The 17230-nt window shown below is 37.4% G+C and overlaps 1 protein-coding gene across 6 annotated transcripts in view; it reads right to left on the reverse strand.

Moving 5' to 3' along the window:
- The window catches only part of APC (APC regulator of Wnt signaling pathway), a 66216-nt gene that overhangs the window by 42912 nt on the left and 6074 nt on the right, over positions 1-17230 (reverse strand). For 5 of the 6 annotated variants that reach the window (XM_086478947.1, XM_086478945.1, XM_086478946.1 and 2 more), the window contains exons 2-3: positions 4988-5072; positions 4345-4546 (exon numbers count right to left, since the gene is read on the reverse strand). In XM_086478947.1, the coding sequence (XP_086335073.1) occupies positions 4345-4546; positions 4988-5072 (287 nt within the window). Of the gene's footprint in view, positions 1-4344; positions 4547-4987; positions 5103-14763; positions 14782-17230 lie in introns of all 6 variants that reach the window. The other variant, XM_086478942.1, reaches the window with a different exon arrangement.

The raw sequence follows: 17230 nt of genomic DNA on the forward strand, positions 1-17230 counted from the left end.
TTAAGAATGTCAAGAGTTCATACTAAAACATTTACTGGGGCAGCTTTTACACCAGACAGGTTTACAATCAAAATCAGGGAAAAGATGCAACAAACAACAATTACCATACCATTGCAGGTAACTGTAGCAGGTTTACAGGAAAACAGTAATTCATCAGCCACAAGGATGGGGCTGGTAGTAATTCCTTAAGTCCTTTAGACAGACTGAAGGAAAAACTAGCTAATAGAGAAGGTCTGTGAGGAAAGTAATTTTCTTGGTCTCCCACTTGCCCTTCGTCTTAACACACACCCTGGGTGCCTGATCTCTGCACATGCAAGCATTCTGCATGACTTCCCTTTTTACCACCTTGGGTGTCCATGTACCAGTTGTGTCTAGTTGTGAAATCAAATTTGAAAAAGTATAATTAATGCAATCCTTAAGAAAAGTATTTCTACCATATAAGGATTTGCAAATGTGCAAGGACTGACTAATTCTGCCTCTGGATGTCAAAGAACTGGTAGAAGAAACTAGAGGGATTACTTTCAGCTAAGTGAACATGTGATTAAGTTCCTCTTGTAAAATGTAGGGTATTCAGTTTGTTAGACACTGTGTCATTCAATCTGTTTTGACAAGCATGATGGATGCTAGAAGCAAGAAAAGAACTTAGGAACCACCAGTGCTCCGTAAACAACATAATGCGTGACCTGAAGGCAAGTCTTTTAATTTAATAGTGTCATTTTTGCTTTTGAGTAATGCTTTATTTGGGATTACTAGTTTGGTATCACTGCTCCACAAGAATTCAGGTTTTAAAAATGTCTTTAAGGTCTCTCAGCACAAATCTTGAAGGGCTGGTACAACTACAGCAGGTTGCACTTCAATTTCCTTGAAAACAAGCAGCAAGTCTCTGTAGATGTGTCTGATAAGCTGCTCCCTGCACATACTTGCACTACTATCACATACTACACCAACCAGACGTATAGGTCCCTCTCAGCCTTCTGGAACTTCTTGAGGTTAGGAGAGCATTTAAGGTAGAAGAGCTGTCACTGATCATGGAAAAAAAAATTATGGAAAAACCCAGCGCAGTTATTCCATCTTTTTACACCCCAAAATTGTTTACATCAGGATTTTCACAGTATCAGAGAAAATTCTGTTCTCTATCATACCCTGTCAAATTCAGTGAGAATGCAGCAAGGCAAATGAAGCAAGCTTTTGGAACTTTACACTATTTCTGTGAGTTAACAAAAATTTTCCAATCTGAACTGCTTTTCTGAAGGGTGGGTATTTCAAAAGGCTTCTCTGTGCCATTTTCGAAGCTCCCAACAATATAAGAAGCTCAATGAATCCAGAAAACTGGTTTCTTCTTTTGGAAATCTTTTCTACATAATTATGCCAATGGTAATACCAGCTTAAACGGAGAAGGGGAACAAACTATATGCTACTCTACTTGCATTACGTAAATTATAATTATATTTAATACTTTCACTTCACTTAGTAGGTGATAAAATAAAATCTTGAAAAGTAAACACTGCTGATAGATGCTGTAAAGACAGGTAAGTTGTACAGTCAGCCAAAGGGAGATAAAAGCAGTGGGAGAAATAAGACATGAGACAGAGAAAATGTTCAAAATCAACATTAAGAAAATAAAAAAAGGAGTGGCATAAACCAGAATGAACAAACAAGGCATACAACCCTTTTCATAAAAAATCCATCATAAGATTATCGTCTTTAGTGGTAAATGATGGAATTTACAAAGGTGAGATTATTAAATTTACTAAATTGCAAAAGGCAAACCAACACAGAAAGTAAACTGCAGTGTACTCTTTAAGTTTCATTGTTGATAAAGTGTCTTACCCATACACCGAGAATACCAATAGACCAAATAGCCAGAGAGAAAGCAGGAGATATTTAATGAATAGTATATTCTAAATTGGCAACCTAAAACCATACCGCCCCATTTTTTCTCTTCTTTTTTTAACTTTGACATTAGAGGTGAGCTAAGTAAATGAGAAGCAGGCAATTTCATCTTCATTCTGGTAAGTGAATCGATTGATTTTCTCCCCCTTAGAAAGATCACTTTTAGCCAAGCTAAATAATCTTTTCAATACAAACCAACTTATAGCAAGTTTTTCTTGTTTCTTAATTGTTCACATTAATAAACATCTAGTGAATTAATTTATTAATAAACATCTCATGAATTTGCCAAGTTAATACACAGTTAACACACGATTTAGTCCTTGCCCAAACACTGTTGCCCATGAGCGGGATATATTGTGTCAATGTGTTATGTAAGTGGATAAGTTCCCTGGCTGCAGGTTTCCAAAAAACGTTATTTTTTTCTAAATCATTTTAATATTTTAAGGCTTGTCAAGTTCCCTGTGTTCTCTGAAAGTCAGTTCAAGTGCTAAAAAACCATTCTATTAGCAAACAACATGTGTTAATACATACGTTTAGAATCACAGAAACTTAGTAAGTATGCCAAACATGTTCAGAGACAAAGCACAGGAAAACAAGTCGTTGATTTTCTTTCAGAAATTGTAGTGATTTCAGATGCATTGACCCACCCCCCTCCAAGCTCTGATTAATTTGGCTACCTATGGTCCACATCAATGCCCTACACATTCCTACATGTCCCCTGAAACATCACAAAGAATAGGTGAGTTTGGATTATCCATCATTTCACTAATAATGAATCCAGATGTGATCTGGCCATGACTCTACAGATCATCTTCTCCCCAGCACAAATCTTTACCCCATAAGCTGTGACAGTAACATTGCCTAAGCACATCTGAAATAATCCTTATCCCTTTTTTTCAGCGTTATTTGGAGCAAAGACCAGTTCACTGCCTAAGCTGTCTTTATCGCCAAGAAAAATGTCCAAAGAACTATCACCTTAGAATCCATGCAAGTGAGAAAGGATCACAGATCATAAATCAGATGTGCTACCACCCTGAAGAACTCCAGCTACTATAAATTAATACTCCTTGTTCCAAGTGACTTGGAGTTCACCTGAATCATAACTGAAAGTCTTAACTACACTTTAAGATTTTAGTATCACACGCAGTAAAAAACAGCACTGGAAGAATACAAATACACTGTTTTGTTAAGATGGAAAATGATAGACACATTAGATTCTAGAAGACTGGAATGAGCAAGTGGGAAGAGATTCTCAAATTCCTAAATATTCTTATATAGCTCCTCAGGAATCTAGACTTTATGCAACAGAATAAATATGCTTAGTGATCCTGACTAGGAAAACAAAGAAATAGAATGGCTACTAGAAGAGGCTTAATACAGACCCATGGGAAATCACTTTCATTCTACTGATAGGACCAAAAGAAAGGGATCTAGACATACTACCTTGGAGAAAAAGTGTAGCCCTTTCAGCACTTGACTGCAAAAATTTTACTGAACACCAGGAAATGCCCTTTAGAGGAGGGGTTTCTGAAGGATGCCCACAAACCACTTACTACCCACCAAACTTTTGTATTATGACTCCAAAGTGGAGTTTTTGCTTGTTAACAACTACTAGGCATAAAAATACTAGTGCTGCTTATTTGGTTTTGCAGCCCAGAGCTTGACATCCCATCCATTAAGCAGCTGTCAATGACCAGACAGGCCTCTGAAAACACCTGGGATTTCAGTCACTTTTATTCTAAGATAGAGTCTTCAGTGGAAACAGCTGCCTGTCTCTTACTTTGCATTTGTAAGTGACTGATAACTGCTACAAATCTGTATCATGCTCTGAAAGTATGTTCTTCCTATTAAGCGGATAGCACTACTTTCCAAGAAAAAAAATTCCATGATTTTGTCAATACAAAACATCACAAGGGAACAGTATCTTGAAGATAACAGTAAGTATTTTTGTTTAGCTGACATTTTTGCTGAGAGAGAAGAATCACTAGCTAAATGTCTGCAAATCGCAAATAACTGATCAACCAGCTATGGTAGGCATAATGATTTTCAAGAAAGAGAGAGATTGCACCATCATATTTTTACAGATTCAGCACTTAACAACAGTGAGGAGGAGACACAGAGGTGTTCCGGTCGCTCCACCCCATCTCTCTAAATATATTTCAGATGCTGACAATCTGCTGATCAAAATAAAATAACTTTCACCAACAAAGAGCAACAATGAAGTGCATATATAAGAAAGCAGTAGAAACTGCACGATGCGTTTTAAGGTTTTTAGTATTTTTTAAACGTGCATCTAAACACAACGTAGATTCCTGGTTTTCTTACCTGTTGAGATAAATATACCAGTGATCAAAACCATATGCATGATAGCTGAATGTTAAGTGTGTCAGTAAACTTTCACGTTAAAATCAGAAGTCAATCTGTACTGGATGAATAAACATAGAAATTTACCTCTCTTTTTCTAACTCTTCTAAATAACCAGTGCTTTCTCTGCTTCCATTCATAAATCCTCTTCTTGGAAATGATCCCATGGGAACAGGACTGCACTCTCCTGAACGGCTTGACACAGATCCTTCTCGGCTCCCGTATGAACGCACAGACACCTTTGGCCTTAACTTCACTCCAGGGAAGTTGGTACTTTCCAAGTTCAGTTCTGGATAATAAAGAGCAAGCATTTTCAAAGTCGAAGTTCAGCAGCACAAATTTAAAAGATCATTTCTATCTTAATTTTTTACTTCCTGAACAAATTCATGATTTTTTGATGGAAACATTTTGCATGGAAATCCACAGAAGAACATACAAAGAAAATCAACCGAGAATTTTTTCTGAGGAATGAATGAAATGCAAGTTACATCAAAAGGAATTCATATGAAGCCCTAGCTAACAGTATCACAGAGGTAAAAGCAGCATAGGAATGTGTTTTTTTGGAGAACGTTGTCTTAAAATGCTTAGCAAAAATAACAGGCACTGAGATGATGCCTAATCATCAAAGTCAGCACTGGAAAGAAGATGCAGCTGAGATAGGAAACTTTATCCCAAAGAAAAAACAACCGAGAAACAAACCAACCTACTTAAAACATCATTCTAGATTTACCTTTAAGTCGTTCCAGTAAGTCAATTTGCCCAGAAGATGCCATTGCCTCATCCTCAATACTTCCCTGTAGCTGTTTCAGCACCTCCTGTAAGAAATTAAGATTAATTAGAAATTCCTTATAATAATAAACCACAAGGTAAACATCTTATCCTGCCCTCAAGCACACATTTGTGTAACAGCTACTGAGACACTGATGTAAACTATTTCATGTGAGCAGTGATCAAGTGTCATAACTTTAATTGCCATCAAATATATTCTACAGTATTTCCCCAAGCACTGTCATGATGTAAAGTATATCCTGAATAACTCATCCTCTCTGGTAGTCTAATCTATCAGTTTATTTAAAAGTTCTTCTTGAAGTGAATACTAGTCAACTCAAATTTACAGATGGAAAAATGGAAGCACAGAGAAAGTAGTTAAATTTCTCCATCTGTGCACCTAAACTTAGTCTTGTAAAAATAAAATCTGGATACATAACTACAAGTTATTACAGTATTTTGAATACCACACTTCTTAAACCTCAAAGATATCAGAGCAGAGTAATCCCCAGGATTTATTTTCTGTGAGGCCTTAGCACCACTGTAAACCAGGAAGGAGGGCCATATTATTCTTACTACTACTACTTCTACTACAGAGCAAATGCTACCACCACCACACCTATGAGGAAAACTTATGATTCCTTCACGGTGTCGTATTATTTGGCTATTACTACTACTACCACCGCTACAATGCCTACAAGAAAGATATTTAGGACTCCTTCATACAGCTGAAACTTCAAAGCAAAGAATATTGCCATCTGCTATTGAAACTATGTATGATAAAATTACACAGCTGAAGGAACATACTTCTAATGCACAGTATACAATGACTACTACACTAAAAGGTGCCTGGAAGCCCCAAGGTCCCTAATGCTCAGTGGCCTAAATTCAGGTAGAAAATCAAATGCTAGTTACTGAGTGCCTTTTCTATAACATAATGGTGAATACACCAATAGCAAAAATAAATTGAAAAGACTGGCCATGAGACAAAAAAGTCCCTACTGGAATTTAAAATACCATTTTTCATACTGTGGCATTGAAAATATTTTTAAAAGCAGCAATAGTCAGAAAAGGAAAACAATTCTGAATAACAAAAGGGACTCCACACTTTTCATAGACAGTCTCTACACTCAGTATTCTGGGTCTGTTCAAACCTGAAAACTAATGAATTTTAGACAACTTCAAAGATCTCCACATCACTGTTTTGCTTTCCTACAAGCCTAGCATGCCTTACTGTCAACTTCAATGGTTCTCGAAACTTGTACAGAAGGGACCTTTTGAATTAATTTTGCTCAATTTTGTTTCAAAAGAAAAAAAATGACATCTACAAGAAGTCAAGATACTCTTAACAGACACACCACTGAGCTTTTCTATATTCAAAGTGTTGCTCCTTGTACCAATTAAAAAAAGGAAAAAGTAAAAGGATTTTCAATAAAGAACTGCACAGGGTTCTGGGGAAATAATCTCCAAGCACTAGACTCAGAGCAAACGGTAGCAGCACAGTCACTGCAGCCACCCACCATGTAATTAGATGCTGGTACTGTAGGAAGAGGAATTCTAGAGTACAGACACATTATTATGTTTATACTGTTTCGTGGAAATAATTTTGCAGGTGGAGTTGAGGCCAAATTTCCCAATTTACCTGTTGCCTGACTGATGGAGTCAAGGTATGTGTCTGCATCCACAGTTTAGGTTGGATTAGTCTGACACCAGACACCCATCTGCCCCGCTTCAGTTCACTTTGCAGGGTGATTTCGGAGCAAGAACCGAATTCCTTTCCGATCAAACCACACCAGCAGTTATACTCCTAGTTAGCCTCTTAACAAGCATTCACCCCACAGGCCAGGCTGCAGTTAGTCCAAAACCAAAATCCCCCAAAATACAGATAGTATGCATGCTGGGTCCTCAACATACGTCATCTACAGATCTGCTTACTGCACTACCTGTTACTGCTGGCATAGCCTTTAGGATCAAGCCTGGTGTGATAAAATCACTACTCTTGGAAAGACATCTGGACTGTGCTTGTGCTTTTAAGTACATTCAAGGGCATCCTCATTAGCCATATGGCCCAGCCATCTTTACACATAACAACTGTCTTGTCAGAAAGGTCAGACAAACAAGTAATCTGGTGTTTTTCAAAGAAGGACTCCTACAATATCTGATGTAAGGGCAAATAACATTTGCAGACAGGAGTCTTAGCTTAAAGCCTAAAAGGGCAATGTGGATACACAGAGTGGCCTTGGGAGTTTTGTAGACTTCTGAAAGACCTGTCAACTCAGACAAATTTAGAGATAAATACTGAATCCTTTTCCTCCGAGAACAGCACCTTGATGCAGGGAAAAAAAACCCACCCAAACATTCAACCCCTCCTCCCGTTCCCTTCCTAGAAGCCTCTTTCTTACTTCTCTGTGTGGCAGTTCTGCTATTTCAGAAACCATACGTTCAGGATACTTTCCTACATAATGAGTCTTCCTGCTTCAAAAGCCAATATGAACAGCTAATTGGAAATAGTATCACTTTTCCTGTGCCACCAAATTACACAACTGAGGTGTCCAGGCAGCTAGGGACCGCTCTTTCTGAACACTGGCAACAGTTAAACATTAGCACACTGAACCACCTTTCTCAATTTTCTCTGCTACAATTCATTAATTTAGGCTGTAACTTTTAGTTTTTAAATGATCCCCTTTCTTCCAACAGAACATGCATTTTTTTCAAGTTAGCAGGTAAAGCATTCTTTTCTATGTTTTTCTACATCTCTTTTCTATAGTACCATTGCTAAAGTAAGAATGTAATTATGAGGCTATGACATCAATTTCAAACTCCATCACAGGACACTGAAATCTAAGCTGACAAAGCAAAAAAAGGTTGGAGACGGAAATTCAGTCCCTGGGCCAGGTACTGGTGGAAAATGAGGCAGTGTGCTACAATGACAATTTGGGGAATTTACAATTTTTACTTGAATAATGGAACAGAGGAGTTTTCTGCAGTAACCCATTTAGAGGAAACACAGCAAATTATCTATACTGTGATAATGTGAATATTTATTTATTCACTTATTATAACTCCAGGACTCAACACTAACGCTGTTTATGTCCAGCTCTCCCATTTTTTCCCCAAGATTAATACATGAAACAGTAGCTTTCCACAATAACTTTTTATTACATTTGATAAAATGCCTGCTAAAGTATAAAATCTTCTCCACAAATAAACCTGAATCAATTTAACTAAAGTTAATTTAACATTCTGTTTAGTTATGTAAATCTGAATAAATATATTAGTAGTGGTTTATAGCATTATTCTAAGCAAATTCTTTACTGACTTAGTAATGACTTACTGAAAAAATATATGAACGTATGTTTATCTATAAGGAAAGCTGCAAAAGTTTTTTTCTGTTCTTTTAAAGAATGTAAGTCAAATTATTTTAATGATCACTTAAATATAACCTAGTTTATCTTGTCCTACTGCAGAAGCACAAAAGAATGCTTTTGGAAATGCAGTTGGCCCCATGACTCATCATCATTTAAAAAGGTTTCTGTCTTCACAGTCTCTGGACTGTGAAGTCCAGAAACAATGTCTTTTTTTTTCTGTTTGTTTGTTTTGACTCTATGAATATAGTCCTGACCTTACAACTACTTAATGGATAATTAAATAAAAAAGATCAGACCCATCATCAAGTAACTGGAAAACTACTGAGAAGAAAAGCACCTTAACAGTACATGCATCTAGCTAAGTGGTAAGCGTTAATAAAATTGCTCAAGGGCTGTGAATTTACTCCAGCTGGTAACAAAGAAAGGAATCACAGAGGAACAACGTTAACAATGCCAGATTTCAAAACCCAACGAGTTAGGATTTTAAAGGACGTCCAGTTTTTGAGACCTGTAAGTACAAATATTAATATTTAGAAATATTTCAAAATATGGTAGCTGTACAAAGACATTCTGGTTTAGATACACAACTCTCTATCAGGAAAAGGCACACTGATGACAACTGAGACAAATTAGATACATCTGGTCTTCTGCAAACACTACTTGCCCCCCTTCCCCCCCTTTTAAATAGAATAAGCTTTATTACTTTTATTCACTTTTCTAAAAGCTTTGTGTATTCAGCGAATGCCAAAATGTAGGAAAATCATCATGAAAACTAAATAGGTGAAATCTGGCAGCAGTATGCCAGATACACTCACAGGTCAGTGTCAGACGGAATAGTAAGCCAACAAGATGTTTTGAAATTTACTGGATCTTTTAAAGGTAAGCATGAGTCTACATTTAAAAAGATTTCCAACAAAAGCTATTCTATCAATCAATTTTTAGTAAGACACTCTTCATACCTGTTCCTCCTTTTCAGCTAATAACTATACTTGGGCCTCTGCGAAAAGACATAGCTGTCATCTACATATATATACACACGCATAGGCTACACTGTGTGTTTCTTTCAGTGTTTGTAAACAGACCTCAAACTGAGTTATCCTTCAGTTTAGATTTTTTAGGTTATGCTTACCTTGGTTACTACTACATTTACAACATTTGAGTATAAAAGCAGGTTTAACTGCACAAATATAGGAAGTGTTTACAATTTCACACAGTAATTGAACATTATCTTAGCACAATATAGGATAGGAATATGCATACTGAATGACTAAGAACCACTATTTTTAACCAAATCAGCAGTATTTTTAAATGAGAATATTTCTGACAGCATTTGCACTCATGTTTTTAACACAATATGCTGAAAACTGAAAATTAGTTTTGAAGTTCAACCCAGTGTTGCACATTGTTTCAATTATTGGGATGGACATCAGAATACTATTTTCTATGCATTTATAGATAGTATAACCTTAAGTTCGAGGTCTTATATGACCCTTCATAACTACAACTCAACAGTGCCTTAATGCTATCCCACATGGTACAACACTCACAGGGGCCAAATGTGAGCTATGGAAGAGGCCCTTTACTCCCATACATTTTGGCATTTAATTAAGCTTGGTGTGAGCCCTTCTAATTGCCTGAAGTGCCAAGCAATCACTGGTTGCTCAACCCTATAACCAGGTCCAAATGGTAACAGCAATGATGACAGCACTGCTGACTGGTCTGAAACACTGGAGCGACTCAACTTTTAACCTTGCAGAAAGAGAAAAGCATTTGTTATGTGAAATGAAGTTGTTCATTTTAATTTCAAACAATGTCATTTTCTAAAAGAAAAATATTCACTTGGTGCTACTATGCTCAGGAGCTGTCACTTGCTGTATCCATATGCTGAAGTCAGCACTAAGTTTTTAGTGCAAGCTCACTGCCAGATCAACTAACATTATACAAATTTTACGCTCAGAAAGAATGCTGTCTGAAGTAATGTTAGTAACTATATGTATCATCAGCACAATTTCCTCTAAATTCTAAAAAAAAAATAAAAATCTTCTATTCAATTTTCCAACCCATTTGGATTCTGGTAGAATCTTTAGAATCGCAAAAATCATGCTAAAAGCATTACTTATTGTGAAATAGTACCAGCAAACTTAAAAAGACAGAAATCAAACACAATATAATGCCACCACTGCTTCTTTACTGCTTAAATAAATTCAGTGATATTATAAGTGTCTGTGTTTTGTAAGATGCTAAATGACTTTTATAACCATATTTGTAGTTCTCATAAACTTAAGAAGAGTTATTTGCAAATGTCTGACTGCATTAGTTGTGCAGTCACTGAAGAGAAGCATTTTCCAGAATTCATAATTTATTCAATTTGGAAAAATCAGTTCAGCTTATGGGAGTTTCTTCCGATCACACATTAGAATTTATTAAATGACCAATGCACATTAATCTCTTCAAAATTACTTTTATTTTTAAAGGATCTAAGCATTCCACATTGGCTTGCATAACAACTGTACTACTGTACTACTAGTATTCTTCCTCGCAAGTCACAATCCTGATATGATAGCTCATTTATGTGCCTTAAGACTGACATCACCTCTTCCCTCCTGAAAGGCATGCATGCATGGGGCACCACAAAAATATTCTGCACATGCAAAATCCAACACAGAGTAAAGAAATTAATTTGAGAAGAAAGATGCAAGTTACTGATCCGGGGGGTGGGGGGAATCATATAATGTTTCCTATGTAACCATGACTTGAAAGACTTCAAAAGTTCAAGTGCTTACACATTTGGAAAGGATGTATTGAAATTAAATGGAAACCAAGCATATAGTGGAAAGAAACTACTGGATGAATTCACATAGCACAAGTTACAAAAGCTCAGAATTTAGCACCGATTCAACAAATATTTATACAGGCAAAGAATGTTACTGCCGAATCAATGCTTTTTCTCTCTACTTGTTAACCAAACAATGTATTTGTTGAAAAACATTGAAAAATACTATTTTCACGAGTAGGAACTAAAATCTTTAGAAATTTAGCCTCAAATCAGGCATTGTCAATGTCAATGCAAGACTACTTGGCAGCAAAAAGACAGTAGCTAGTATTCTGCCAACTTGCCCCTAAGAGTTAACTCTCTGTATGAACAGCCTTTGTGTGTAAGACTATATGCAGCTCATTTCCCTCTCAAACTAGACTAACCAGCTATTATCATGGACAGTAAGACTGTTCACCCTAGCAGTTAAATAAAGCAAATATGAAGACTTGAGAAAAAAGCAGAAAGATAGTATGGCTAATCAAAGAACAAAACAAGGTGTCACCACATTCTATTCATTTTTTATCACACCTGTTGTGCAGAATGGGATGAATATAAACCTAAACAGGCTTTCACCAAGAGCACAGGTATATGCCTATCTGCTGTGCAAACACCTACACAGCCAACCATTTGGAAGCGGACCTGACTTTCAAAATGTCAGTTCCTATGGTACTATATTTTCAAAGTTCTCGCCTATTAAATAGGTGTAATGTCAAATTTCTGCAACTAGCCAATTCATTACTGTGCACAGCAAAGACAGTTAGCTTGTAGTAAAATTTTTAAATTTATATTATTTCAGAATACATAATATAATTCAGTTACACTGAAAGCAAAGCAGACATTATTATCAAATCGAATCAAAATATTTTAGTAGCTTGTACTAAATGTAATGGGATTTTGAGCACTGCCTGTCCAGGATGCCCCAGCACTACGTGAGATCTGTATCTCACAATTCTCACTGAATTCTCTCCTACTAACTTAGGTGTCTGCATACAGTGTTTCTGACGGTGACTGCAGTCATGCCATTTCCATGACATAAGCGACCTACTCATAGTGAGATCACAGCTCATTCAAGAAGACATGGTTTAGCTAGGAAATCCAGCTGACAGAAAAGGACAGAGTTTTACTTTAGTTTTAATAGTGTAAAAAAAAAAGTATTTTAAATAAAATATATTTTCTGGAAAAAAAAAAATCCATTTTTTTCCTGCAGACTGCATTTCTGTCAAGAAGCAACTTTCAAAAGAAATACATGACTCTACAGAGCATTATACATGTGAAAATCTGTGTTGAAAGACTTCATTTGCAGAGGTAAATTAGAAAATAACACTGTTTTATACAAGGGTTTATTTTCATCCTGTGAGCACTGAGCATGCTAACTTTGGAAGGTTTCTTTGTAAAACAGGTAAAATTGTATCATAGGGTGTACAAGTCAGCTGACCAAATCAGAGTGGCATCATCTCCCTTACAGCTGGCATTTTGTTAATGTTTGAATGTGCAAACCCATACAAAACAAAATGCAACTTAAAGTCTTTTTTTTGGTGGTATTTTTTTCATTCAAAGAGGAATAAAAAAAGTAAAAATAAACTCTATTGTTTAATTTACTTTTTTAATAGTTTATTTCAGTCACAAGGTTTGTTAGTGCTACAAGTGAAGAACAGATCTGGGGGTCAGATTCATTGCAACATCCTCACCATGGAAAACTGATGCAAACAAGAATTGCACTGAAATGTCTTTAATTTATGCTTTCCATCTATTGATTCCTTCCCATAGCTTCCATCTGAAAAGCAGGAAACTTGTCACACAAACTCCTCATTTACTACTGCACCTTGAGCTGTTCTTCAAAACACTTCTAGATCCTTCTACACTTCCTTTCATTGTCTGCTGTAATTTATGTTCCTGCTTCAGGCACCCCTAAAGCTGGGCCACAACAAAATTCAGTGAAGTATCAAAGAAATCAAGACAAAGCCTCTTCTGTGTGCCACACAGAGCATGTATCAAAACAAGCTTTTAAAAAATGGATGTTTAGAGAAGAAAAACAAACTCTGTTAAGTCAGCAAAGCGTACAGTACAATACAAATAATTCCTAAGAGCCAGGAGTACAAAGTATATAAAAAAACACTTTTAACTTTGGCCACATCAGCCAGAAAGCTGAAAAAAAATCACTGAGACAAAATGAAGTTGACTCATTAAGAGTTGGCTGGAAGATACATGGAAATAGTGCCAGGGCAAGGGCAGATTCAACATAGGCACCACTTTATGAGGTACACTACTTGCATGGCAACGAGCAAATGAAGAGCATGCTATAAGGTTCTTGTCAGCCGGTGACACACAGGCTAATTAAGGAGGGAAAATTTATGTTCTACTGCTGCTAGTAGCAAGTACAAAAAAGAAGTTTCTTTCACTACCATCTGTATCCACGTAAACAGGATTCTTCTCCAACAAGCTGGCAGAATGAGGATGATGCAAAAAACCCAAATGCCAGAACCAAAGGATACAGTAAAAAATGGTAATGTGTCCACAGTCTCATAGCAGCACGGTATTGACATCACAGGATGATCGTAATTCTTTGCAACTGCTTCATAAACTGTAAGAAACCTGTGGGATCATATTGGTAACTTATTAAAATCCTCTGGACATTTATATAATAACCTAATAACTCTGGTTTCCTAAAAAAAAAAACCACCCCAAAACCCACCACCTAAAACCCATCACTTCCCAATGCGACACAGCTATCCTAGTGCCACCTCATATAGAATTTTTGAAGTTAAATCACCACACATTTTAGTCCCAATTGACAGAAGTACAAACTTTCACCAAAAGTGCTTTCCTGAAATTATTTGCTAAACTGTACTCCAGCACCGTATAAACTAATGCACGGGGGACCATCCTATTTTTCAGGTGGCCAGAACTTTGTGGCAGATCTGCTTAGACCTTCTCATTAACACTTTCTGTTGAGCTCGCAAAGACGACTGAAAAGTTTTTAAACAAGACAAAAAGCTGAAGTATAAACCAGGATACTTAGCCAAACTTTTAATTAAAAACACTAACCATTTGAATGAAAAAAAAAAGTTACTTGAAGTGTCACTTCCATTGCTATCCTTGAGTCTCAGTACAACCCGACCACCCCTCCTGTGCCACCTGGTCCATCCGAGAAAGGGCTCTCCATCACTGCCTAGGCAGAGGTCTCCATTTCCTACTCTACCACAGGCTCTTTTGTTTTCTTCTTCAGCCATGGCTCCCAGGTTGCTGCTATCACCTGCCCTCCTCGCCGCACTCCAGCCCCCCATGCCCAACCTCTGAAGGCCCCTCTCCTTCACAATGCTCAGGAACTCTAGAAAGGAATGCAATTCCTCCTCATCCTCCTCCCTCCTTAAGGGAGCATAACCTAGCTGGGAAAAAAACTAACAGCACCAAGAGCAAATGCTGTCCTTCACATTGAGACAGACCAAATGCCCACCTCAACATCCCACTTCCAACAGCAGGAACCTAGTGAGGACACATGAACAAACTCAAACCTACTGTTTATTTCTCTTGTATGTCCTCTTCCCAGCTTCCAGCCCTGAATCCCAGCATGGACTTGCAGACTTCCTGAAACCACTTTTCCAGGGATACTACCTCCTGATCCAATTATTTTGGCACTCAAAAGTTCTCACGGCAAAGACTTACAATGAAAATCGAATCTTGTTTTGTTTGTTTTCCACTTGCTATCTGATGTTATTCAATGACCCTTAGATCTGGTACTAAGGGAAACTAATAATTCACTTTTAACCTTCCTTATGCTATGATCTTTCAGACCTCAACAACCTTCTTCCCATTCTGTCACTCTCTGTCTTCCTGCTCTCTCCACCTGAAATCATAGAATCGTTTGGGTTGGAAGGGACCTTAAAGACCATCTAGTTCCAACCCCCCCACCATAGGCAGGGACACCTTCCACTAGACCACGTTCCTCAAAGCCCTGTCCAACCTGGCCTTGAACTCCCATGCCAGGGATGGGGCACTCACAACCTCTCTAGGCAGCCTGTTCCAGTGTCTCACCACCCTCACAGAAAAGAATTTCTTCCTAATATCTAATCTAAATCTACCCTCTTTCAGTTTAAAGCCATTACCCCTCGTCCTATCACTACAGTCCCTGATAAAGATTCCCTCCATATCTTTCCTGTAGGCCCCCTTGAAGTGCTGGAAGGCTGCAATAAGGTCTCCTGAAGCCTTCTCTTCTCCAAGCTGAACGACCCCAACTCTCTCAGTCTGCCCTCATAGGAGAGGTGCCACTTAAGGAAGATTTTCCTAACACTTATTTTTTTTGCACCTATACTAATTTTAGTAGATACTTCCTGAGGAGGTTAATCAGAACAGGACATATTACTCAACTTGTGGATGCAGCAGCATATGTCCATCCTGACATAATTACAGCATTTTTATTTCCCTATCTACACCCAGTAACTCCCAATATCAGACCAACATTTTGGATCCAAACTAAGCGCTAACTTGACAACTTATGAAAAAAACCTGACATTTTCAGGTATTTATAGTATTTCTGTCACTCTTTCTACATTGTTGCTAATTCAGAACGCCTCATTATATACAGAAAGTTAAGGCCGTTTTCCGTCATGACTGCTTTATGCTTTGGAGCACTGAATTTTATTTGCTGTGTATTCAGTTCAGTCACTCAATACCATAAGATTATTCTGTAGCTCCTCACACTCCATGTTCATTTTTACCACACTGAAAATGATCAAATTTTTTCATATCATTATTTTTTTTCCAGATAATTTATGAGTATGTTGAAAAAACACAGGTCATGGCAGAAATCTCACTAGGACACTGCTGGTAAAATAAAAACTCCAAACCCTGACTATTTATTCCGCTCTTCATTTTCTACCTTTAAGTTGGATAGTAATCAAAGAACCTTCCTCCATCAACTTAGGTTCTTCAGGAGTCTTTGATGAGGGACATCACTAAACTAATTTTAGAAAACCAGGAAGACTCACCAGTGCCAATATTGCTTACCTCCCACTCAACGATTCTTTCAAAGAACTCATATTTGTGAGCTATACTTCTCCTTAAGAAGAAATGTTAACTCTCTGCCCACCAATAGTCTGTTCTTTACTATGGCTTCTGACAACATGTCCATTACAAACTCAAGCTTGCAGGTCTGTAAATCATCAGCTTTTCCTAAACTTTTTTCTTAAAAAGTGGCAACACACCTGCCACCTTCTGTAACTTGCATGCTGAAGCCATTTTAAACACAGATCTTGATCTTTGTCCGACAATCACCAGTGCTTGTTACAACCAGAAGGACTTAAACATGCAAGGGATCTTGCAGGAAAATTACATAGATACACACAAATTTGGTAAGCAATGCAGATGTCTGTCTGCTGGAAGAAGAAAAAAAAAGATTACCGAACTTTCTTAATTTTGAATTCTATAGTTTGACAGTGTATCTTTTCATTTAACAGGCAACAAATAAAGGAAGATATATAAGGAAGCAATTGGAAACATGCTGGCACAAAATCTCGGGGGCTAAGGGCTACCTAACTAACGGAAGATCTCTCTTAAGCCATAAGGTTGACATAGTGTGGACTATACAGAACAGCAGCTTTGACTGAGACACCATATTTGCTGAATTGCTGCAAGGAAGAAACCTACCACAGAGGAACTTCAGGATCTATGAACAAACAAGAAATTACTGTCTGACAAACTGATGAAGACTTTTGACAGAAGGGAAAAAATTTGCATCACTACAACTTTAAGTATCCAGATCTCATGGTCACTCCAGTAAATGACTTCTCTTCCTTAGGCTGTAGTGTGCTCCTTCTTTAAAGCCAAAGGGGTCATACCACACCCTTACCGACTCTGAAGAGGACTGGGTGGAACAGGTTATACCTTACAGTTGACAGTTCAGCAATTTCATTCTCATGTTGCTTTCAAATACTTGGGTGAACATAATTTATTTCCAATATTTCACTATACCTGTTCTAGCCCTTTGTTCTAAAAGTTTTATTGCTGACACTTAATTTGAGAAAGG

Source organism: Leptosomus discolor, chromosome Z (genome assembly GCF_034619465.1).
Source record: "Leptosomus discolor isolate bLepDis1 chromosome Z, bLepDis1.hap2, whole genome shotgun sequence".
Classification (NCBI taxonomy): Eukaryota; Metazoa; Chordata; class Aves; order Leptosomiformes; family Leptosomidae; genus Leptosomus; species Leptosomus discolor.